The sequence below is a fragment of the Scleropages formosus genome, chromosome 17 (genome assembly GCF_900964775.1).
Source record: "Scleropages formosus chromosome 17, fSclFor1.1, whole genome shotgun sequence".
Classification (NCBI taxonomy): Eukaryota; Metazoa; Chordata; class Actinopteri; order Osteoglossiformes; family Osteoglossidae; genus Scleropages; species Scleropages formosus.
Genome location: NC_041822.1, coordinates 21,662,329 through 21,687,479, shown reverse-complemented (window position 1 = coordinate 21,687,479; position 25,151 = coordinate 21,662,329). Strand labels below are relative to the sequence as shown.

Here is a 25,151-nt window from a genome sequence, read left to right as displayed (position 1 = left end):
ATACCTGTTCCAAGAAAGGTCTGGATGTGTCTTTTGTGAGGCCTGGATGCACTGAGCCTACAATATATAATATATATACATTTAAAAGACTCCTCCGTGAACCGCCACCTTACCGTGGTGGAGGGGTTTGAGTGCCTGAATGAGTCCAGGAGCTATGTTGTCTGGGGCTATATGCCCCTGGTAGGGTCTCCCATGGCAGACAGGTCCTGGATGACAGACGAGACAAAGCGCGGTTCAAAAACCCCTTATGAAGGAAAAAGCAAGGCTTTCGTTTACCCCGCCCGGTATGGGGTCACCGGGGCCCCACCCTGGAGCCAGGCCTGGGGGGGGGGCTCGCATGCGAGCGCCTGGTGGCCAGGTCTATGCCCACGGGGCCTGGCCGGGCTCAGCCCAAAGCCACGACGTGGAGCCGCTCTTCGGTGGGCTCACCACCTGCCGGAGAAACCGTAAGGGGCCGGTGCATTGTGATTTGGGCGGTGGTCGGGGCCGAGTGCCCGGCCGACCCAAACCTCAGGCGCCAACTCTGGTTTTTGGGACTTGGAATGTCACCTCACTGGCGGGGAAGGAGCCTGAGCTGGTGCGGGAAGTTGAGAGATACCGTCTAGATATAGTCGGGCTCACTTCCATTCACAGCTTGGGTTCTGGAACCACTCTTCTCGATCGGGGGTGGACTCTCCACTATTCTGGCGTTGCCCAAGGTGAGAGGCGGCGGGCTGGTGTGGGCTTATTAATAGCCCCCCAGTTCAGCCGCCATGTGTTGGAGTCTACCCCGGTGAATGAGAGGGTCGTCTCCCTACGCCTTCGGGTCAGGGAACAGTCTCTCACTGTCGTTTGTGCTTATGCGCCTAGCGGCAGTGTAGAGTACCCGGCCTTTTTAGAGTCCCTGGGGGGCGTGCTGGAAAGCGCTCCCACTGGGGACTCTGTCGTTCTACTGGGGGACTTTAACGCCCACGTGGGCAGCGACAGTGACACCTGGAGGCGCGTGATTGGGAGGAACGGCCTCCCTGATCTGAACCCGAGCGGTGAGTTGTTATTGGATTTCTGCGCTAGTCACGGTTTATCCATAACGAACAGCATGTTCATGCATAAGGGTGTCCATCAGTGCACTTGGCACCAGGACACCCTAGGTCGGAGGTCGATGATCGACTTTGTAGTTGTTTCTTCTGACCTTCGGCCATATGTCTTGGACACTCGGGTGAAGAGAGGGGCTGAGCTGTCAACTGATCACCACCTGGTGGTGAGTTGGATTCGATGGCGGGGGAAAAAGCTGGACAGACCTGGCAGGCCCAAACGTATAGTGAGGGTCTGTTGGGAACGTTTGGCGGAGGCCCCTGTCAGAGAGGTCTTCAACTCCCACCTCCGACAGAGCTTCAACCAGGTCCTGAGGGAGGTGGGGGACATTGAGTCTGAATGGACTATGTTGCGCTCCTCCATTGTCGGTGCTGCGGTTCGGAGCTGCGGCCATAAGGTCTCCGGCGCCTGTCGCGGCGGCAATCCCCGAACACGGTGGTGGACACCGGAAGTAAGGGATGCCGTCAAGCTGAAGAAGGAGTTCTATCGGGCCTGGCTGGCTCATGGGACTCCTGAAGCAGCTGACAGGTACCGACGGGCCAAACGGAGCGCGGCTCTGGCAGTCACGGCGGCAAAAACTCGGGCTTGGGAGGAGTTCGGTGAGGCCATGGAGGAAGACTTTCGGTCGGCCTCAAAGAGATTCTGGCAAACCGTCCGGCGACTCAGAGGGGGGAAGCGGTGTTCCACGAACACTGTTTACAGTGGAAGTGGTGCGCTGCTGACCTCAGCTGAGGATGTTCTCGGGCGGTGGAAGGAGTACTTTGAGGATCTCCTCAATCCCTCCGACACGCCTTCCGTAGAGGAAGCTGAGGCTGGGGACTCGGAGGGGGACTCGTCCATTACCCTGGCTGAAGTTGCTGAGGTAGTCAAAAAACTCCTCGGTGGCAAGGCTCCGGGGGTGGATGAGATCCGCCCCGAGTTTCTCAAGTCTCTGGATGTTGTGGGGCTGTCTTGGCTGACACGCCTCTGCAGCATCGCGTGGAGTTCGGGAACGGTGCCTCTGGACTGGCAGACCGGGGTGGTGGTCCCTCTTTTTAAGAAGGGGGACCGGAGATTGTGTTCCAACTACAGGGGGATCACACTCCTTAGCCTCCCTGGGAAAGTCTATGCCAGGGTACTGGAAAGGAGAATCCGACCGATAGTAGAACCTCGGATTCAGGAGGAGCAATGCGGTTTTCGCCCTGGCCGTGGAACACTGGACCAGCTCTATACCCTCACTAGGGTGCTGGAGGGTTCGTGGGAGTTTGCCCAACCAGTCCATATGTGTTTTGTGGACCTGGAGAAGGCATTCGACCGTGTCCCTCGTGGCATCCTGTGGGAGGTGCTTCGGGATTATGGGGTTCGGGGCTCGTTGCTACGGGCTGTTCGTTCCCTGTATGACCGGAGTAGGAGCTTGGTTCGCATTGCCGGCAGTAAGTCAGACCTGTTCCCGGTGCATGTTGGACTCCGCCAGGGCTGCCCTTTGTCACCAATTCTGTTCATTATCTTCATGGACAGAATTTCTAGGCGCAGTCAGGGAACGGAGGGTGTCTGTTTTGGTGGCCGCGAGATCTCGTCTCTGCTTTTTGCGGACGATGTGGTCCTGTTGGCTTCATCAAGTCAAGACTTGCAGCGTGCACTGGGGAGGTTTGCAGCCGAGTGCGAAGCGGCGGGGATGAGAATCAGCACCTCCAAATCCGAGGCCATGGTTCTCAGTCGGAAAAAGGTGGATTGCCCCCTCCGGGTTAGGGGGGAGTTGCTCCCTCAAGTGGAGGAGTTTAAGTATCTCGGGGTCTTGTTCACGAGTGAGGGAAAAATGGAGCGGCAGGTTGACGGACGGATCGGTCCGGCGTCCGCAGTAATGCGGTCATTGTACCGGTCTGTTGTGGTGAAGAAGGAGCTGAGTCGTAAGGCGAAGCTCTCAATTTACCGGTCGATCTACGTTCCTACCCTCACCTATGGTCATGAACTCTGGATCATGACCGAAAGAATGAGATCGCGGATACAAGCGGCAGAAATGAGTTTCCTCCGCAGAGTGGCTGGGCGCACCCTTAGGGATAGGGTGAGGAGCTCAGTCACCCGGGAGGAGCTCGGAGTAGAGCCGCTCCTCCTCCGCATCGAGAGGAGCCAGTTGAGGTGGCTCGGGCATCTGTTCCGGATGCCTCCTGGACGCCTCCCTGGGGAGGTGTTCCGGGCTTGTCACACTGGGAGGAGGCCTCGGGGCAGACCCAGGACACGTTGGAGAGACTATGCCTCCCGGCTGGCCTGGGAACGCCTTGGGGTTGGGGTTCCCCCAGAGGAACTGGAGGAGGTGTGCGGGGAGAGGGAAGTCTGGAGGACTCTGCTCGGACTGCTGCCCCCGCGACCCGGCCCCGGATAAGCGGAGGAAGATGGATGGATGGATGGATGGATGGACATTTAAAAGAAACTGAAATTTCGATGCTGTTTTTAAAAAGGTCACAGATTTCAGTAACTATTTTATTCATGTTAAGCAGTTAATGTCGCAGAGAGCAGGCTGGAGGGGCGGATGTGGGCCCAATTGTGGAATCATTCATTATAAAGATACTCGGGGCTAGGCAATACTCTGAGCCGGGGGCAAGCGTGGTTCAATCCGAGGTGCAAACGGGGTCCAAGAAGAGAATCAGAAGATGTGGTCGATGACGCAAAGCGAGATTCGATGCAGTAGGAAACAGGAACAGGGAGACGGGCACGGGAGGGGAGGGGAGGGGAGGGGAGGGGAGGGGAGGGGAGGGAAGGGAAGGGAAGGGAAGGGAACCTGGACGAGACCAGGTGAGGCACTGAGATAACATCATGACTGCTGGAGGGGCAGGTGGATCAAAGAGCTGGGGATGGTTTTATAACCGACTGCTCCAATTGCCTTCAGGTGCTGCTGATATGGTCGTGACGGTTAATTATTCGTTTCGATTTCAGAGTATGAATGAATTTCTCATATCATTTGACATTGAGAAAAGCACCTGCCAAATAAAATGCAAAGTAAATTCTGGGAAATAAAGACAAAGCTGGGGGTGTGGTGGCGCAGTGGGTTAGACGGGGTCCTCCTCTCTGGTGGGTCTGGGGTTCAAGTCCTGCTTGGGGTGCCTTGCGGCAGACTGGTGTCCTGTCCTGGGTGTGTCCCCTCCCCCTCTGGCCTTATGCCCTGTGTTGCCGGGTAGGTTGTGGGACAAGTGGTTCAGGGTGTGTGTGTGAGAGATTCTGAAGTTTTATGCAGCTATTCGTGTGATGAACATTGGTTCATACGGTGGAAAGAAATTAACTGTACCTAAGAATCATGGATTTGCATCTGCATCTAAGTGTCTCTTCCTGCAAATGTAATGCACACACTGTATTTTCTGAGATGTACGTCATTCTGGAGAAAAGCATTTATTAAATGAATAAACGTAAATGTAAAACTGGAGGCAGTCCCCATTTGTACACTGGATTCCAGTTCATCACCCTTTTCATAAAACAGACTGAGATAAAATAGATTACTGTTCAGTTGCTCACATACTGGTTGGGTGGGCTGGGCAATTTATCAAAGGTAATGTCTAGCAAGGTTATGAGGAAATTTATTCATTTAGCTGAAACTTTTTTCAAAAGCAACTTATAATGTTAGGGTACTTACGATTATTTACCCATTTGTACAGCTGGATAATTTTACTGCAACAATTTACAGTAAATACCTCGCTCAAGGAAACTACAGGCAAAGGTGGGAGTCAAACCTGTGACCTTTGGATCCACAGGCAGTAGCTCCAACCCACTACATTAGCAGCTGTCCCAACTTTATTATCATAAATGAAACGTGTTCCTATTTATCAAGGGGTGTAGTGGTGCAGTGGCGCAATGGGTTGGACCGGGTCCTGCTCGCCGGTGGGTCTGGGGTTCGAGCCCTGCTTGGGGTGCCTTGTGACGGACTGGCATCCTGTCCTGGGTGTGTCCCCTCCTGCCTTATGCCCTGTGTTGCTGGGTTAGGCTCTGACTCCCTGTGACCCTGTATGGGACAAGCAGTTCAAAAGGTGTGTGTGTGTGTTCGTATTTATAATGAGTGAAGGTGCCAGGTGTAATTGATGAAAATTACTATTCCGGTTGTCATTGTCGGGCTATGGTGTAAACAATTCTCAGCTTTTTTTGAGCCAAAAATTTGCTGGCATTTGCCAAAAGTAGTGAAGGGTCTCACATGGATATAAAAATGAAAGGAAATACTGGTGTCCCGCAGGGCTCAGTGCTGAGTTCTCTGCTCTTCTACACCGCCTCCCTCACCCCCATCATAGTCTCCCACCCACAGTCTGAAACAGCTTGTCCCAAGCAGGGTTACAGTGAGCAAGAGCCTAACCCAGCAACACAGGGCACAAGGGTGGAGGAAGAGGGAACACACCCAGAACAGGATGCCAGTCCGTCACACGGTACCCCAAGAGGGACGTGAACCCCAGACCCAACAGAGAGCAGACCCTGGCCAAACCTGCTGCACCACTACACCCTTCATAGTCTACCTTGGATTCAAGTATCACTGCTATGCTGATAATACCCAGCTCTTCCTCTCCTTTCCACCTGGAGAATGAGCCATTTCCATGCACATTGCTGCCTGCCTGTCAGATATCTCTTCATGGATGTGTATCACCACCTACAAGCCAACCTCTCCAAAACAGAGATCCTATACCTCCCAGCTGGCCTGTCTTCCTGTCATGATCTATCAAACTGGACAACTCACTCCTTTTGCCTACCTCCTCGGCTAAGAGTCTGGGAGTGAGGATAGATTCAAGTCTATCTTTCTAAGCACATTGAAGCCACATTCCAGAGCTGCAGATCCATCCTTACAGACTCTGCCCAACTACTTGTCCGGGCCATGGTGACATCCCCTCTGGATACTGCAGCTTTCTCGTCTGGCCTTCCTGCTGCTGCCATCAAACCTCTACAGCTGATACAGAACGCTGCTGCTCAAGTTGCGTTAGACTTGCCGAAACGTTCCCATATAGCTCCTCTACTCGTTTCTCTGCACTGGCTTCCTATAGCTGCCCGGATCGAATTTAAGACCCTGGTTATAGCCTACAAATGCCTTAACAGAACTGCTCCCAGCTATTTACAAGACTTGACCATTTGCTACACGCCAGCCAGACTGCTACGATCTTCCACATGTGCCCCCTTGGTGCTCCCACACACAAAAGGTAAGGCATGGAGGTTCTCGGTTCTCTCTCCATTTTGGTGAATTACATCACCTACAGAAATACACTGGTGTTAAGTTTCAAAAACATGTCCCCGTGTTTCTTCTTTCCGTAATTGGAAGCGAACATCAATAAGGCGGTCAGAATACAGAATAAAGTTGAAGAACCAGTTTCATTCCACACACTTCCACAGAATTGTTAACAATACCACTTTGTCTGGTGTCGCCGTATTTGCTGAACAGTAACAAAACGACATTTACCTGAGGAACAGTGCACATGATTGTGGGATGAATTGGTCAACAATCTTCACTGGCTTCTGGGGGGTAGTGTATCTTTAATGAAAAGTCACACACACTTCGCCAGCTGAGGAAGTTCAACCTGCCACAGGAGCTGCTGATGCAATTCTACTCCGCAGTCATCGAGTCCGTCCTCTGCACCTCTATAACTGTCTGGTTCAGCTCAGCTACGAAGTCAGACATCAGAAGACTGCAGCGGATAGTTCGGACTGCTGGAAGAATCATCGGCACATCCCCCCCAGCTCTCCAAGAACTGTACTCGTCCAGAGTCAGTAAAAGGGCTAGCAAAATCATTCTAGAATCCTCGCATCCAGGCCACTTCCTCTTCGAGCCTTTGCCATCTGGCCGGAGCTACAGAGCACCGAGCACCGGGACAGCCAGGCACAAGAAAAGTTTCTTTCCTCAGGCAATCTACCTCATGAACACCTAAATCTCTCCCCTAGAGAGTAAACCGTGCAATACATAATGCTATTTATATTTATAACTATTTATCACATATCGCTTACTCACACTCCCTTGCATTTGTATCTAGTGACTATTTTTGTATATTGGGCACTTTATATTTTTTAAATATTTTTTATCCCTTGCTCACATACTCTTATCTTCTCACCTGTCTTGTCACTGTCATTCTGTCTGTGCTGTGGTAGTTCCTGTCACCAAGACAAATTCCTTGTATGTGCGAACATACTTGGCAATAAAGCTCGTTCTGATTCTGATTCTGATTCTGATAAGGCGGTCAGAATAAAGTTGAAGAACCAGTTTCATTCCACACACTTCCACAGAATTGTTAACAATACCACTTTGTCTGGTGTCGCCGTATTTGCTGAACAGTAACAAAACGACATTTACCTGAGGAATAGTGCACATGATTGTGGGATGAATTGGTCAACAATCTTCACTGGCTTCTGGGGGGTAGTGCATCTTTAATGAAAAGTCACACACAAGCACTGGCTGAAACGGCTCATCCTGAGCAGGGTCCCGGCGAACTGGAGCCTAACCCGGCAACAAGGGCGCAAGGCTGGAAGCAGAGGGGACACACCCAGGATGGGATGCCAGTCCGTCACAAGGCACTCCAAGCAGGACTTGAATCCCAGACCCACCAGAGAGCAGGACCCATCCAAACCTGCTGCGCCACCACGCCCCCCTGATGAAAAGTCCTTCACCGCGCTATGTCCAAGATATTTCGAGAAGATTACCCATGAACATGTGAAAGAATGTTTCATTAAGCTTTAGTTTATTTTGTGGTAGTGACTCCATGTGGTCAGAATATCCTGAAGCACTGAGTAGGTAGGGCAGGGTATACCTTTGATGGGTGGCTCTATCACAGGGCAAACTCTCATTCACACACACAGAAAGCAAACAATAGGACATATCTGATCCACCACTTCAGCTGAAACATCTGTAGATTGTGGCAGGGAAACCCACGTGAACATAGGTACAATATGTCAATTTAATACAGGAGCCAGTTTCAAACTCGTATCAAACAAAAACGTTGGAGCTACGAGGCACTACGAAATGTACCATTGACCTCCCCAGATTATAGAGAGTTAGGCATAGTAATTATCGCATTGTAACCAAACTTTATTCCACAATAAATATACATTAAATAAAGAATCCATCTGTACTGGACAGCTGCAGAGGTTCCTCGCCATTCCAATGACCTGTGACTTCTGTCCTCAGTCAGAGTGCTTCAAAGAAGGTCATCTTCCTGTTTCACTTAAAAGACAGTTTTAATGCACTTAAAACAGAGAACTATCTTATATTAAGTTAATCAAAAGTAGCTGACATATATAAACATATACACACACCTACTTGTGTGTTTGGGTCACTGAATTATGGGGTGGACAAAGTAACAGAAACACTACAAGTTGAATTTTTATATTGCAAATAAATCACAATTACAAATGCAGCTGCAAAAGTGACACTTTTTTGCTTGATTGCCAGTTAGACCTTTTATAGCTGACATACTGCTAGCAATTATCATTTTTATGTGATTTCATAGCCTAGTATATAGTCAACATTCTTATTTGTCTGTCTTATCCCCTTTCAGCACTCTGTGTCTCTGTATGAGAAGAGCGCTCCATAAAAATAAAATGATCAAAGCAACATGAGGCAACTAAGTTTCCAAAGAAAGGAGAAAAGTTGGAGCCAAAATTATAGGTTGCTTATTAGAAACTGCTGAATTGTGGTGTCAAGGGGAACACTCAAATGATGAGAGTTTATGTCAGAGAGGGGTCAAAGTAGTTTGCCCTTATTTACATTTACCTGATGGTTTTTTCCATAGTGACTTACATTGTTAGTCTACCTACAGTTGTTTACCCATTTGCACAACTGGGTTATTTTACCAGAGCAGTTTAGGGTGAGCACCTTGCTCGTGGGTACTACAGTCGGAAGTAGGATCAAACCTGCAACCTTTGGGTCTAAAGCCACTAGCACTAAACACTAGGCTACCAGCTGTCCCCCATATCTGCCATAAACTGTCAAGTTGAAGCTCAATGACAGCATAGTTGCTACGTGAGACAAAGAAACTGCCTTGAATTTGCACCTCTGTGAACCTGTCTGAACAAGAAAAGTAGGAATTAATAGAAAGTGATGCCCTTCAGAAACCACTTGTATCCAAAGCCCACCGTATGACCTGGTATAAAAAGCATAAAACCTGGACTTCGAAGCAAGAGCACAGCCTTAAAACAGATTACAAAGTATTACCAGTTACCATGTTTAACAATTTCTATGATTAATAAATTTCTACAACTAATAAATTTGACCACAATGGTTTGATTAGTCCCCCTCTGTGAACAGCCACCTTACCATGGTGGAGGGGTTTGAGTGCCTGAATGACTCCAGGAGCTATGCTGCCTGGAGCTATATGCCCCTGGTAGGGTCTCCCATGGCAAACAGGTCCTGGATGACAGACGAGATAAAAGTGCGGTTCAAAAGCCCCTTATGAAGAAACTAAAACCAAGGCTTTCGTTTACCCCGCCCGGTATGGGGTCACCGGGGCCCCACCCTGGAGCCAGGCCTGGGGGGGGGGGGGACTCGCATGCGAGCGCCTGGTGGCCAGGTCTATGCCCACGGGGCCTGGCCGGGCTCAGCCCAAAGCCATGACGTGGAGCTGCTCTTCGGTGGGCTTACCACCTGCCGGAGAGACCCTAAGGGGCCGGTGCATTGTGATTTGGGCGGTGGTCGGGGCCGAGTGCCCTGGCCGACCCAAACCTCAGGCGCCAACTCTGGTTTTTGGGACTTGGAATGTCACCTCACTGGCGGGGAAGGAGCCTGAGCTGGTGCGGGAGGATGAGAGATACCGTCTAGATACAGTCGGGCTCACTTCCATTCACAGCTTGGGTTCTGGAACCACTCTTCTCGACCAAGGGTGGACTCTCCACTATTCTGGCGTTGCCCAGGGTGAGAGGCGGCGGGCAGGTGTGGGCTTATTAATAGCCCCCCAGTTTAGCCGCCGTGTGTTGGAGTCTACCCCGGTGAATGAGAGGGTCATCTCCCTGCGCCTTCGGGTCAGGGAACGGTCTCTCACTGTCGTTTGTGCTTATGCGCCTAGCGGCAGTGTAGAGTACCCGGCCTTTTGGAGTCCCTGGAGGGCGTGCTGGAAAGCGCTCCCGCTGGGGACTCTGTCATTCTACTGGGGGACTTTAACGCCCACGTGGGCAGTGACAGTGACACCTGGAGGCGCGTGATTGGGAGGAACGGCCTCCCCGATCTGAACCCGAGCAGTGAGCTGTTATTGGATTTCTGTGCTAGTCACGGTTTATCCATAACAAACACCATGTTCATGCATAAGGGTGTCCATCAGTGCACTTGGCACCAGGACACCCTAGGTCGGAGGTCGATGATCGACTTTGTAGTTGTTTCTTCTGATCTTCGGCCATATCTCTTGGACACTCGGGTGAAGAGAGGGGCTGAGCTGTCAACTGATCACCACCTGGTGGTGAGTTGGATTCGATGGCCGGGCAAAAAGCTGGACAGACCTGGCAAGTTCAAACATATAGTGAGGGTCTGTTGGGAACGTTTGGCAGAGGCCCCTGTCAGAGAGTTCTTCAACTCCCACCTCCGACAGAGCTTCAACCAGGTCCCAAGGGAGGTGGGGGATACTGAGTCTGAATGGACTATGTTCCACGCCTCCATTGTCGGGGCGGCGGTTCGGAGCTGCGGCCATCAGGTCTCCGGCGCCTGTCGCGGAGGCAATCCCCGAACACGGTGGTGGACACCGGAGGTAAGGGATGCCGTCAAGCTGAAGAAGGAGTTCTATCGGGCCTGGCTGGCTCATGGGACCCCTGAAGCAGCTGACGGGTACCGACGGGCCAAACGGAACGCGGCTCTGGCAGTCGCCTCGGCAAAAACTCGGGCTTGGGAGGAGTTCGGTGAGGCCATGGCAGAAGACTTTTGGTCACCCTCAAAGAGATTCTGGCAAACCATCCGGCGACTCAGAGGGGGGAAGCGGTGTTCCACAAACACTGTTTACAGTGGAAGTGGTGCGCTGCTGACCTCAGCTGAGGATGTTCTCGGGCGGTGAAAGGAGTACTTTGAAGATCTCCTTAATCCCTCCGACACGCCTTCCGTAGAGGAAGCTGAGGCTGGGGACTTGGAGGGGGACTCGTCCATTACCCTGGCTGAAGTTGCTGAGGTAGTCAAAAAACTCCTCGGTGGCAAGGCTCCGGGGGTGGATGAGATCCGCCCTGAGTTTCTCAAGTCTCTGGATGTTGTGGGCTGTCTTGGCTGACACGCCTCTGCAGCATTGGGTGGAGCTCGGGAATGGTGCCTCTGGACTGGCAGACCGGGCTGGTGGTCCCTCTTTTTAAGAAGGGGGACCAGAGATTGTGTTCCAACTATAGGGGGATCACACTCCTTAGCCTCCCTGGGAAAGTCTATGCCAGGGTACTGGAAAGGAGAATCCGACCGATAGTCGAACCTCGGATTCAGGAGAAGCAATGCGGTTTTCGCCCTGGCTGTGGAACACTGGACCAGCGCTATACCCTCATTAAGGTGTTGGAGGGTTCGTGGGAGTTTGCCCAACCAGTCCATATGTGTTTTGTGGACCTGGAGAAGGCATTCGACCGTGTCCCTCGTGGCATCCTGTGGGAGGTGCTTCGGGATTATGGGGTTTGGGGCTCGTTGCTACGGGCTGTTCGTTCCCTGTATGACCAGAACAGGAGCTTGGTTCGCATCGCCGGCAGTAAGTCAGACCTGTTCCCGGTGCATGTTGGACTCCGCCAGGGCTGCCCTTTGTCACCAATTCTGTTCATTATCTTCATGGACAGAATTTCTAGGCGCAGTCAGGGAACGGAGGGTGTCTGTTTTGGTGGCCACAGGATCTCATCTCTGCTTTTTGCGGACGATGTGGTCCTGTTGGCTTCATTGAATCAAGACTTGCAGTGTGCACTGGGGAGGTTTGCAGCCGAGTGTGAAGCGGCGGGGATGAGAATCAGCACCTCCAAATCCGAGGCCATGGTTCTCAGTCGGAAAAAGGTGGATTGCCCCTTCCGGGTTAGGGGGGACCGCTCCCTCAAGTGGAGGAGTTTAAGTATCTCGGGGTCTTGTTCACGAGTGAGGGAAAAATGGAGCGGCAGGTTGACGGACGGATCGGTCCGGCGTCCGCAGTAATGTGGTCATTGTACCGGTCTGTTGTGGTGAAGAGGGAGCTGAGCTGTAAGGAGAAGCTCTCAATTTACCGGTCAATCTACGTTCCTACCCTCACCTATGGTCATGAGCTCTGGATCATGACCGAAAGAATGAGAGCGCGGATACAAGCGGCAGAAATGAGTTTCCTCCGCAGAGTGGCTGGGCGCACCCTTAGGGAAGGGTGAGGAGCTCGGAGTAGAGCCGCTGCTCCTCCGCATCGAGAGGAGCCAGTTGAGGTGGGGCATGTCCCACTGGGAGGAGGCCTCGGGGCAGACCCAGGACACGTTGGAGAGACTACGTCTCCCGGCTGGCCTGGGAACGCCTTGGGGTTTCCCCAGGGGAACTGGAGGAGGTGTGCGGGGAGAAGGAAGTCTGGAGGACTCTGCTCGGACTGCTGCCCCCGCGACCCGGCCCCGGATAGCGGAGGAAGATGGATGGATGGGTTTGATGAGTCATTTGTCACCGTATTTCTAACACATTAGGAGAAAGTCAAAAGATACCTTCAACCCAAAACATCTTCTGATAACTATTACACTTGGTGGGGGTTCCATAATGATCTAGTCAATCATCTTATGGGAGTCATTATGCCTGAAGATTACTCTGAATTACGATAATGGCACATACACACTGCTAAACAAATTCAAATGGTTTCATGAACAGCAGGATGAAGTCCAGCATTTTCCATAACCTTACCTACTGCTAGATGTTAACATAATTGTACCTTTATGGGGCGTTAAAGAGAGCAAAGTGGATTTCTACCTAGTTTATCTTTCAGAGAACTACAGGGTTTTCTTCTTGAACAATGACACTTTCTACAAGAAACTGAAGCTGTTCTGAAAACACACGGTAAACCCACTCCTTATTTCCTTGAAATTAATGTCTTGTTAGGCATTTCTGTTATTTTGTCATCTCCTTGGATATATACAAGCAGAACAAGAGGAGGAGGAGGTGGGGTATGGGTTGTTCAGTTACAGCTCCTGACTCACCTAGGTATCTCTGGCTCAGTGTCAAAGAACTCTGTGTCAGAGTGGAGATGTCCATCATTACCTGCATCTTCATCCTCAAAATCAGAGGTACTCAGAAAATCACTTGCTAAAGGACTCTCAAGAATCTCATTGAGACTTGAGGCGTGACTCTGGTGGGCTGAAGTCCTGCCCTAAAAGCAAACAAGAGAGCACTGGCTTCAAACAGAGCAGGCCTGGGTCTGCTCAGCATGGCCTGGCAGAGCAGGAAGCCAAAAATGTCTAGGGACCAGACCCTGGGAATTTCCAACACTGAAATCACAATTCTCTTTCTCTTCAGAAAAATATAAAAATTGTCATGTCAAGAAAATAGCAATACCACCACATCTTGCAGGCTCACTTCAGCCAAGTCCTCCAAAACCCATTACCTCAGCAAGTGTAGCCTCTTCTTCACAGCTACCTAAAACAGCCTGGTTGGGTTGCCCAGTGCAAAGTGAGGGGCACCTGGCCACAACTTCATGCAGTTCCAGCCCCCCCCCTGCTTCACTGACCAGACTGGACCTCTCCTGCTCAGGTACCTGCTGGAGTAGAAGCAAGAGGAAAAGATGTCAAAGGGAAAATGCTGAAACATACTGAATTATCTTAGTGAACCAGCTGACACAGCCTGTGTTTGTCACCATTCTCATAGTCTGAGGTCTGAGAGAAACTGCTAAAGCAGTCTCAACAATCACTCTGAGTCTGGAGGAGCAACTCCACTGTGCTGAAACACCACACTAAAAAAAACACAATCTTGAAACATGGTAGACCTGAAGTAAAATCATGAATCTTTGTTTAGCTTCTATGATCTAACAAATGGTATCAGGAATAGTGTAAAAATCCAGGCAAACAAAATACAACAAAGAACCATGAGAATGCCACTGAGCTCAATCCACATCCACAGTGACACCAAATCTGGCAGTCGTACCTCAACCAAATCTTCCAAAATCATGACCTGCGTGTTTGCCTCCTGGCTGCAGACCATGCCTTCACCCAGCTGCGGCTCTGCCTCTGTGTCAATGGCCAGGTTATCCCTGTCTTGCTCAGGCTCCTACCAAAGTAGAACCAAGGGGATGAAAAGCTTATATATACTTGCACCCTATATGGTGTCTCTCAAGTGAAACAGATCACGTTCTGCTTCTGTCACTCTCTACTCAGCCTCTACACACCTGTAAATGAGTGCTGCAAAGCAACAGCAGGTCAAATCAATTACATCAGGTCAGATTCACAAGGAACACCTCTAGAAAATCTCTGGCTACAATTCTAAAACATATAGGATATGATGTTCAGGTGATCGCTCCACTTTGAAGCGAACATTTCCAAACCAACTGAAGTAAAACTGTGAACGTGTGAAAAGAAGTAAAGGGGAAGATGATATTTATATGGGCAACAGGCGAATGGTCATGACTGGTTGATTGGTTTGGGATTGATCTTGTCCCATAGCTGACGATCTGCTGGGGTTCAGGATGGGTTTTACCATCTGCTCTGACTGAGGCTTCGCTGCAGGAGTTCCTTACATCCCACCGACTTGAAGACATAATCAAAATCTATGTACTAGCTGATTGAATCCTATTTGGTAAACCAGTTTTCTAGAAACTTCCTACCTTGTCTACAACCACATTAAAACCTCCACATTTATTCAGTTGAAGGTGTGCCCAGTGTTAACTTCATGAATTGAAATGAGTAAGAATGGATTGTGTCCCCTCACAATTAGTTGATGCTCATGCACCATAGCTGAAAGTGTCCAACCAGTTTGTTCCACATAGTGACAAAAATAGTTCCCGTGCTGTATTGTCCAGACGACACCCTGTTTCAGAGATTTGTTTGGTGTGTCCCATGTAGGTGCAGCAGTCTAGATGTGTTGCCAGAGAAATTTCCAAGAAAAGGCAGAGTAATGCTTGTTCCTTGTAATAGTGAATCAACTAAGGCCTGTAAACATTTGGTGCAGATACACCTCCTGATAAAAGTTACAGTGATACAAGCAGGGCTGTGGAGTTGGTACACAAAACCTTCCGACTCCAACTCCAATAACCCAATAATTGCTTCTGACTCCATGACTCCAACTCCACAGCACTGCCCAAAAGTTGCACATTATTTTGGGGGTCAACTTATCCGGCGAATATAGACCTAAATTTATTATTATGCCTCTAATTTTTGGGGTTCGACTTATGCGCGGGATCGACTTATACGCCAGCATATATGGTACATTCAGTCAAAGTTTGAGTTGGTACATTTTTACTGACTCCAACTCTGACTCCAGTAACCCAATAATTGCTTCCGACTCTCACAACTCCAACTCCACAGCACTGGATGCAAGTTCAGTCTGAGTACATTCTACAGGTGGCGTACCCTTAATTTCTTTACATTTTTATAGAAAAGAGGAAATAACAGCAAGCACAGAAACAAACACATACGGCAGTGTGGTGCAGGATGGAGTACACACAGCCAAACTTACAAATACCTCAAGAGCGGATTTTGGGCACAGCCGACGTGAGGTCAGTTGCCAAAGCAGCAACTACACCTCAGATTCTCTGACAGTCTATAATACAGGGTGTGCAGGAAGGAGATGCTGGTGGTCTGAGTGGTGGAGCTCCCATTTCTTGTGCGGTGCGGTGTAATAGGGTGGATAGGGTAACTGCAGCTGTGAAAAATCAGTGAGCATGCATATTTTCCTATAGACACTTATGCAAACCGGTGACACTGGGCAACCTGAGTGGTAGGAGTGGATAATCATGAAGACCACAGTAAGTAGGGTGAGACACAACGTAGAGACAGAAAGTGAGGAGGAGGAGGTAGACACTCACAAAGGCGGTACTGTGGAAGGTGGGGTTTTCTTGAGTTCCCTGACTATGCACACAAGGTGGTGGGGTCTGCAGGGCTAAGTCTTTCCTCTTCTTGCCAAAGGACAGGGTGAAATTCTCCATGTCCTGCAATGGACTGCATGGGGGAGAGGAAAACATACACAATGCATGTAACCGACCACAAATTCCACTGAGAATAACCTGTATAACATACAGTTCCGCCTCAGTCTCTCTGATTGAACATGTACCGTGTTTTCTGATTTGGAGGCTGGTGGAGCATCTGTTTAATAGCAAAAGACAGCAAAGTGACCGCACTTACAACCAGGTGACTTCCAAGATGAGCTTTATAGTCTGCAGGTCATTGATGTTCAAGGTGACCACCTGTGGCATGGCTGTGAACAGCTCCTTTGTGTTGTAGAGGACACTGCCCACCAGCACTTGACTTACCAGACCTTTCAGTTCTAACACCTGGAAGAAATTATTTTTCAAAGACAAAATTGCATCACAGACAGTGGAAGGCCAACATAAAAACACCCCATTTCTGCAGGGGTAAAACCGCAATACATTTAAGCCACCCAAATAATATGCCACATCCAAAAACATTTCCTACTGCATTTCTGCATCCAGCATCTACTCTATTATAGGGTCAAATGACTGTAAATGGTCAAGCATCCCAATGCCTGTTTCAAACTCAAAAACAATTTTCAACCCCCTCGGCACTCCCCAAAACGGTCAAGCAGGTGTCGCTGAGTGTGATGCTCCACCTACCTTGATGGACATGAGTTCAGTGATGAACAGTCTGAAGACTTTTTCCTCTGTGTCCCAGCTCTGCTGGGAGTTCACCCCAATCTTTCCCTTCAGGTTCCAGTGCTGATGTCCGTAGCGCATGAAAACCTTAGTGGACATGAACAAATATGTCACTCAATGGGCCATTTCCTCTATAACTAAGACAAGTGTGTCATCATTAAATGAGAGTTCATAACACAAGCAGTCTGTTTACAATACACTTTAAATACTATTACACTGCATGGATTTCACATCTAACAGCAGCAAAATCAGTGAGACACCGGCTTTCAGTGGGACTTGCAAAAGGTTTTATGGAGAATACACAATGGCCAAGTACAGTATTGGCTTGAACTTTTCAACAAGACTTACTTTGTATTTATCGCCTGGACAGAGTTGAATGGACCCATCCAGACCTATGAGAGTGAAAGACAAAGTGTGTGCCACTATGCCAAGGATATCCTACAGCAGTGTTACCCACTGCAGGAAGCAAACTGCTTCTTACCTTTCATCTTGAAATGGAACTCCCCAAGGGTGTCCTCCAACTCTTGCTGAAAAGTGCACATGTTCTGATGGGAAAAGAGACAAGTCACTACACAAAATCTCTCACCTGTTAAAATGTTTTCAGACTTTCTGCATTTCACTGAGAGGAAAAATTTCAGCACATTTCCAAAACCGAGATTAAGCCTTGTAAGCACGCAGTTGCATCCAGGGTACATGCTCCCTCACCTTGCTGTACTCCTTGTAGCATTTTTTCAGCCTTTTCAGGCACTTGCGGGTGTTCTTTGTGGAGTGAAATGTGGAAAAGGCCTGAATCATCTTACTGGCCCCATCACAGAGATGCCGCTGGAGACAGAAAGCCTCATACAGTTCATCTACCTAGGATGGAGGTCAAGGGAAACCTCAGCGTGAGTGCTATACAGAGCTCGCAATTCTCAGGAACACACATCATCCCATAAGTCCATGGTCTTAGAGATCCACCAAGGAAGGATGCCCCCAGCGTGTGCCTTCACAGTGGAAACAAGCTCCAGTCTCTCACCACCCCAGCTGCTATACCAATTCTTTAGGACTGCTTATTGCTCAGGAGGCAAGAAAGGGAGCGGAATTTTAGAAAGGTCAGAATCTGGAGAAAGAGAGCAATCTGTCTGCAGTGGTTGAAATTAAATATAAATATCTGTATGGGCCTAAGGCCAAATAAACAAAACTTCATACAGCATATAGAAAGAGAGCATGGGGAGGAGTGAAATGTTGATATTGGTAGCAAGAGCTGATTGTAAAGGAAGATGGTGGGGAGGAGTAGGGCAAGAAAGCTCCTTGTCTCTTTCCATTGACGAGTGGTGGCTCTCTGTATCAGGTTCAAGACTCTGGTTATTGTCTACAGGACGATCAAAGGACCTGCACCGCGATACCAACAAGACCTGATCCCTTCCAATACCACAAGAATACTGCGCTCCCTCATAGCTGGCTGCTTGGTCATTGTCTCAAATCAAAAGTCTGTACATTTTTGGTTCTGCCTCCAATGTGGTTTAATGACCCCTCCCCTTAACTGCTCAGTACCTTTCAGAATTTAAGGACGGTGTCTTAAAACACAGGAGCACAAGGCCCCCACTTCTGTTCTGATCTCCTAACAGCTCCATGAATTCGCATCTCACCATCTGTCACAATGATCATTGTATTACCTGTTAGATTCAGCTCTACAGACAGTGATGTATGTATTGTATGTATGTAATGTGTCCTTGGCAAAAAAGAGAAGTATCGGTGGTAACAATACTGACCGTGCTTTGACAATTGTGCAAATGATAAATGATAAATGTGAATGTAGCCAGCATGTTAAAATTTAAAATAGACAGTAAAAAGATTCAGTGATACTTCTTTGGAAGAGCATCATTTCCCAATGCAGTGTAAAATTTGCATGAAGTCTGCCGTTATTTAAACCACCACCACTGACTACCATCATTTTCCTAAAGGGTCTGAACTGCAGTTCCTTAATCTGCATCTTGCTTATTTGGCCTCCTTTTCAGGATCAGATGTATGATTTCTGTAACAGAGTTAAGCAAGTGAGGAGAACACAAATGCCACGGAATAACAGAATAGGAGCACCTACCGTATTGGCGTGGAATTTCAGACGACATATGAATCGTTCAATCAGTCTGATGTGCTACGAATTAGAGAAAACGCATAAGATTAGCACAGTTAACGCAGTTCTGAAAAGCAATAAAAAATATCAACAGTCACAGATTGATTAAACAGGACAGAACGGCAAGCACGCAACGTCACTCAAGCAATTTATGTTGTTACGCTAAATACCCCTCTACTTATCTAACAAACCCCCCATCATTTGGAATAACTCACCTTGTCAAGATTATACAGGACACCCTGGAGGAGAACATAACAGGCACATGGTGATGAATATGAAATAAAGCTCATAGGATAACAGTTGTATGGTAACTACAGGATTTATATGTGTATGCTTAACATGCATAATTTTTGGCTAAAGAAAGTGTTTGCCATTTGTCATAAATTCATAATCACAGGCAGTTTTACAGGTTTCCTTTTTTGTTGAATTTACACCACTACAAGTTTTTCGCAACTGACCTCTGAATATATGACTCCAGCAAATTTTGTCCAGTCATTTACATTTACTTAAAAGACAAACTACAGTTCAGTGACAAGACTAAACACAAATACTAAGCAATCGAAGGGGAAATTGGGGGACTACATTGTGCCCACTTCTGGCCTTCCCACAAAGGACATCTCCATTTAAATGAGCATTAATTCGATAGGTCACAGTGTCATTTACTGTCTGACCGGGCTTGAGTTCCTCTGCATGATCTTCAGTTTGTCCAGCTCAAGTTGATGCACCTCAGAGTACTCACTGACAAAGAGAGGGTGGTCAGTGCTGCTCACATACACTCCACACACATGCACCTGACTCACATTCGCTGTCTACAAAGACAAATGCACCTCAATCTGCGAGTGGCTTCTGCTTCCTTGACTGTGCATGTGAGAGGGAGAATGGGAACTTGTTAACGTGTCCTTTTATATGTATGAGGAAGGGTATGACAAAGAAACAGCATCTAGGTGGAAAAGGAAGCTCAGACCTTATCTGTATAAGGAACAGGGTGTGCATGTGCGAGAGGAACAGAGACAAATGAAAAAGAGGATACTTACACCAGGCCTTGCCTGAGAGCTCGGTACACCTCTTCTGCTTTCTCCGGCTGCGGTTCACGAGAGCTGCTTCTGAACTTGCGAATGGCCACATGGCGCTTTTTTAGTTTGGCCCGTGGCTCCTTCTGCGCCGAGTTGCCCATGAGCCACAAGAGATGTACCTGTGGACACAGACACCTGGTCAGGTATGGAGCTTACAGCTAACTTCCACCCTCCACCAACTGCTCCATCACCTGCAGGGTGTCCAGACACTATGCGATTGTTCGAACCATTGTGCGCTTGTCCACCAAGTCTAAAAAATATGCTTATCTGGATTATTTCAGAAGAGGAAAGGAGTAGAAATCAGGACTGGACCTTCATAATATTATCAAGATGCTACTTGCTATCAGTCCATTTTCGAGGTTTGCTTTCTTCTTGTTTTCTCAGTAGATGCAGCACAAATACGTAGCGAGACTGCTCTGTGTATGTGGCGAGCACTGAATCACAACTGGGGGGTGGGGTGTGGGGTACCCTGGTCTTTCCTGGAGCTGCTTGAGAAGGCCTTTCTAATTCATACTTATGAATCAGTGATTCCAATCAACTACATGAAACACACAGGGATATTAACTGCTACTAGGAAACAACTTCCCATCCATATCAGTGACCAAAATAAAAAAGTGTGTATTGAGTCTCTAAACCTCCTTGATGGTAAACCAATCTTTCCAATGACAATTTTTAGCATCCCCTGAAAATTGCTCACTTGAACCTGGCCTCTTAAATTTTCTCTTGAATGTTGTTCTTTCAGGGGGGCGCGGTGGCACAGTGGGTTGGACCGGGTCCTGCTCTCTGGTGGGTCTGGGGTTCGAGTCCTGCTTGGGGTGCCTTGCGGCGGACTGGCGTCCCGTCCTGGGTGTGTCCCCTCCCCCTCTGGCCTTACGCCCTGTGTTGCCGGGTAGGCTCCGGTTCCCCCGTGACCCCTTCTGGGACAAGCGGTTCTGAAAATGCGTGTGTGTGTGTGCGTGTGTGTGTGTGTGTGCGTGTGTGCGTGTGTGTGTGTGTGTGTGTGTGTGTGTGTGTGTGTTGTTCTTTCACAGATCTGGTTCTCTCTATTGTGCTGTGGATCTGAAAACAAAATATGACATGATGGAAATTACATCACAGTAATGTCACCTGTAATGAAAAGGCCATATTACAAAGCCAGAAATAATTGTAAAGCTTATAATAAATATTTGTCGTGCAATGTAAAGCAGGGGTGTCCAGCCTGTCGGCTGCATTCCTCATTTTTAAGATATATTTAACCTACACTAAATATTATAAATTCTACTGAATGAGTGAAGCAAAGTGCTTTTAGTTCCGAAGAAATGAAAACGAAATCATGCGTCTACATTTGAAAGATTTCAAGCCGAGCTTCGAAAAGACAAAATAAAAAGGAAACTGTGATAAACTTTTGGGGACAGCAAGTGGATTTTTTTTAAGGCATGTGGTTTTGTATTTGTAAGAATGTCGCATAACTGGTAGCCAACTGCATAGAGACGGTGCTTTCTGACCAAAGAGGAAGGTTTGAATCTCATCTCCAGCTTAGTAGTCCTGAACAGGGTACTTAAAAAAAAAAAAAAAAAAAAAAATAGCCGGCTGTATATGGGTAAATACTTGCGAATAAATCAACACCTTAAGTCGCTTAAGTGTCAACTAAATGTATGTGCTCATTTGTTCTGACAAAAAAAAAAACAAAACCAAGAAAAAAACTTATTGGGGAAAACCCTGTATTGATCAGTTGGTGTCAAGAACAGACATTAAAAAATGTAAAAAAAAAAAAAAAAAAAGAGAAAGCTTTGGAAAAAAAATAAAGGTGCCTGTTATTACTGTTTTTTTTAGATTAGCTGGCTATCATTAACCGTCTGTCTAATTGATGGTCGATGCGGTCCGGAGCCTATCCCGAAAACACAGGACGCAACAACAAAAGAAAAAAAAGAAGAAAATGTCAAGTAACTACAGAAAACCACAAATAAACAGAATATGTAACACTCCCTTTCCGATGACCACTGATTGAACGACATTTCTTACGTGTTTTTGATAAATAAATGTGAACAGCAAAAATCTTTTTTAAATTCGCACAGGGCGCAACTTACAGCGTCGAGCCGAAAGTGAAGCTATAAAAGAGACAGTTGGTGGCGTAGTGCTTAGAGTTACTGCCTTCGGACCCAAAGATCACAGGTCCGACTTACACCTGTAACTGTAGCGCCCTTGAGGTACTTACTGTAAAATAACCTAGTAGGGTGAATAACAGTGTAAGTCGCTTTGGCGAAAAGTGTCAGTTAACTTAAGTTAAAGGGTAACGCACAGTACTTTAAGTAATACTTTTGAAAACAAAGTCCAAACGTGTAATACGGGTTATTGACTGGAAAAACCAACGGGACGTCTCACCTGTCCGGAAACCTAATGTAATGGCACTAGACTAGACATTTTTCCTCTTAGTTAGTCTTGTTCTCCTTATTTTCTCAAATGTCTTCAGTTTTTTTTTTCCCCCAATGGAGGTGCTTCCAGTCCCGGCTTTTTCCCACTGAAAACACCTTTTATTTTCCTTCGAGTACCAAGATTTTACCCGACCCCACGCTGCCCATTCCGTTTTTCATTCCGTTAGTATTTTAAAATACATTTTCAATTTTGCTCGCTATGCTAAGCGTCATAACCCAAACTTTCTGTTTAATCGACGATAAACAGTACTAGACTGCAGACAATAAAGTCACAACAACAGTTTACAGGGAGGACGCAAACAAAACCCAACCTGAAGGAAAGAAAAAAAATGTAGAAATTTAATTTAAATTTAATTAATTTCAAATTAATGTCAGAAGCGCTACTCAGCTGGAGTACGTTGAACGGAATTCGTTTGTACTATATAGTATATATTTTCACCTGCTCTCACAGATTTGTATTTTTAGTTACCTAATCTTACATGGTGTGCCACACCTTCTCGTTTGAAGACAGAGGGAATAACAAAGTCCATAACATAAGGATTATTTCCAAGAAAAAAAATGTAAGAAAATTTTTAATCCAAAAAACATGTTAATATTAAAAAAGCAAAGCTAAATGGGTGTCAGACTATCATGAATTAAGTGTTACACTTTAATCCTCTTAATCTGTGGTACTCCATCCTTGCTCGAATTTTCCGATTTAAACACTTTCTGACATGTAATTAATTGACTTTATGGACTCTTGTGTCCTTTGATCTCGGTCTGTATTTACAGTGTATTTACAATCCATGAACATTGATCGGTTCCGTGTCATAGGTGGCACCAATCTCGATATTTCTTCAAAAAGTGGACATTCACTGTTCTTCCCTCTGCGTTTCCATATTTTTTTTTTTTTTTTTTAAAAAATCGTGTCAGACAAATAACATTTAGAGATCATCCTGACTCTGGCGTGGAAAAGAAAACCTGGAAACTAGGGAACCATACCAGATATAAAAATAAAAAAGAGGTCAAGATGAATATATTAAAAAAATCACAACCTCATACTTGCCTATTGTTTTTAAAAATGCAGTCCTAAAACATCTGGAGCTCGACAGAGCAGAAACGATCCGGAGATTTACGACATCGATTGTGATTTCGTCTCTTGGTAATTTACTCGGACTGCAGTAGAAATAACTTAGTTTGCGTCATTTAGAACATATGTGACGTCATCGCTGGATATTTCGTCACAGGTTTCGTTCCACCCACGGGGCGGAGCCACAGCTATATATCAAGCGTCGTCAATCGTGTATTATGTCAACTAAATTAGAACTAACGGCTGATTTAAAGGACGGTAATGTTATAACGCAATATTATGACTTAGGTGTGAATGAATTTGAAATGAGTGAACTAAGTGGAACACCAGCCTGGTGGAATGTACTGTGGGCAGATGTTTTGCAGGACATTACTTACCTTCTCCAGTAGGAAATTGTAATAAGTGGCACCTGCAAGCAGAGAAAATTTAGGGAAAAACACAATCTCTCCCTAAAAGTTTAAATTCATGCACAGATAACATTCCGACTGACTTTATTACAAAAGAAGCCCCAAAACAATCAGTACAGAGATTCCGATCTGGGGCAGTTCAGGAATCCACAGAATCGGTGGCTAATCTTGAAGTTTTAAAATGTGAGTAAAGAGATTCTGGATGACATAAGTAACCCTCCAGAAAGTTAATACATTTGCAACTTTATTGTTTACGTTTCTTTGAGTCTGTCACTTTTGGATTTAATGTGTAAACTTTGTCTCCTCAAAGCTAATCAAGTCACTTTCACTTACATAATGCAAACACAAAATACTACAAATAAAGTAGCAAAGGGAAGATATGGTAAAGCTTAAGTGTGATTTGTGGTATGTGACCTGAAACTAACCCAGGCAAGAAAAAATACAGCTCAGGTACATTCTATCGGACGAGGGTACTTTAAACCAGTAACAATCACAAGAGGATCCGTTGAAGGCAGTTCTGTACCTGTAAAACATGAAAGTGTAGTAGTGAGAACAGCATATGAGAAAGTAAAACCCCAAAGCAATGATCCATGTCAAGATAAGAATCAGGCAAACTATAGTGGCCAGATCTAAGGGGGATCTGGACCATGTTTTTTTTTTTTTAAACTCTGGTTAATACAAAATTGTATAAAAGGTACTGTTCACAAGTTGTCTGGCAGGTGCTCTGCAGACCAACTCGGCTTTGTTACTTTGTAATAAAGTTTACTTGCATTTACAAACTACCCAAAGAGTCTGGTGCGTCGTCTCTGGAAACCACGACAATGAGCAGCTCTCTTTATTTTACAACACTCCAAATGCAATAATTCTTTGGAAATACCTTGGCAAAATATTTGACTTGTTCATTTCATTAGTCTTTAGCTACTTGTAATTTTAGTCCTATCAGAAAATGTCTTCGCACGTAATTGTGATGTTCAGTTCGAATTACACCACACCAAAAAAGTTTTCAAACTGTAGCAAGTAATGTTCAAGACCATTATAATATTGTGTCATTAAAAAGACAGATCATTTTGAAAAGTTATTTGAAACAAATTATAAATGACAATGCAACAGAAACAAATACAGTCACTGGCCACTTTATTAGGTAGACCTTGCTAGTACAGGGTTGAACCCCCTTTTGCCTTCAGAACTGCCTTAATTCTTTGTGGCATAGATTCAACAAGGTGCTGGAAACATTTCTCAGAGATGTTGGTCCATATTGACATGATAGCATCACGCAATTGCTGCAGATTTGTCAGCTGCATATTCATGATGCGAATCTCCCGTTCCACCACATCCCAAA

At 46.8% G+C, this 25,151-nt stretch overlaps 1 protein-coding gene across 1 annotated transcript; it reads right to left on the bottom strand.

Moving 5' to 3' along the window:
* Positions 1-8,059: 8,059 nt before the first annotated feature.
* On the bottom strand, positions 8,060-23,754 carry LOC108938134 (rho family-interacting cell polarization regulator 2-like). The gene is made up of 15 exons (XM_029259589.1): positions 23,382-23,754; positions 19,887-20,044; positions 19,524-19,590; positions 19,068-19,091; positions 18,820-18,873; positions 17,445-17,594; positions 17,221-17,284; positions 17,088-17,131; positions 16,701-16,826; positions 16,252-16,400; positions 15,936-16,068; positions 14,060-14,182; positions 13,524-13,676; positions 13,120-13,289; positions 8,060-8,218 (listed from the first exon to the last, which is right to left on the bottom strand). Exons 2-15 carry the CDS (start codon positions 20,024-20,026, stop codon positions 8,203-8,205), a joined length of 1,413 nt encoding a protein of 470 aa, XP_029115422.1. The 5' UTR covers positions 20,027-20,044; positions 23,382-23,754; the 3' UTR covers positions 8,060-8,202.
* Between the last annotated feature and the right edge of the window lie 1,397 nt (positions 23,755-25,151).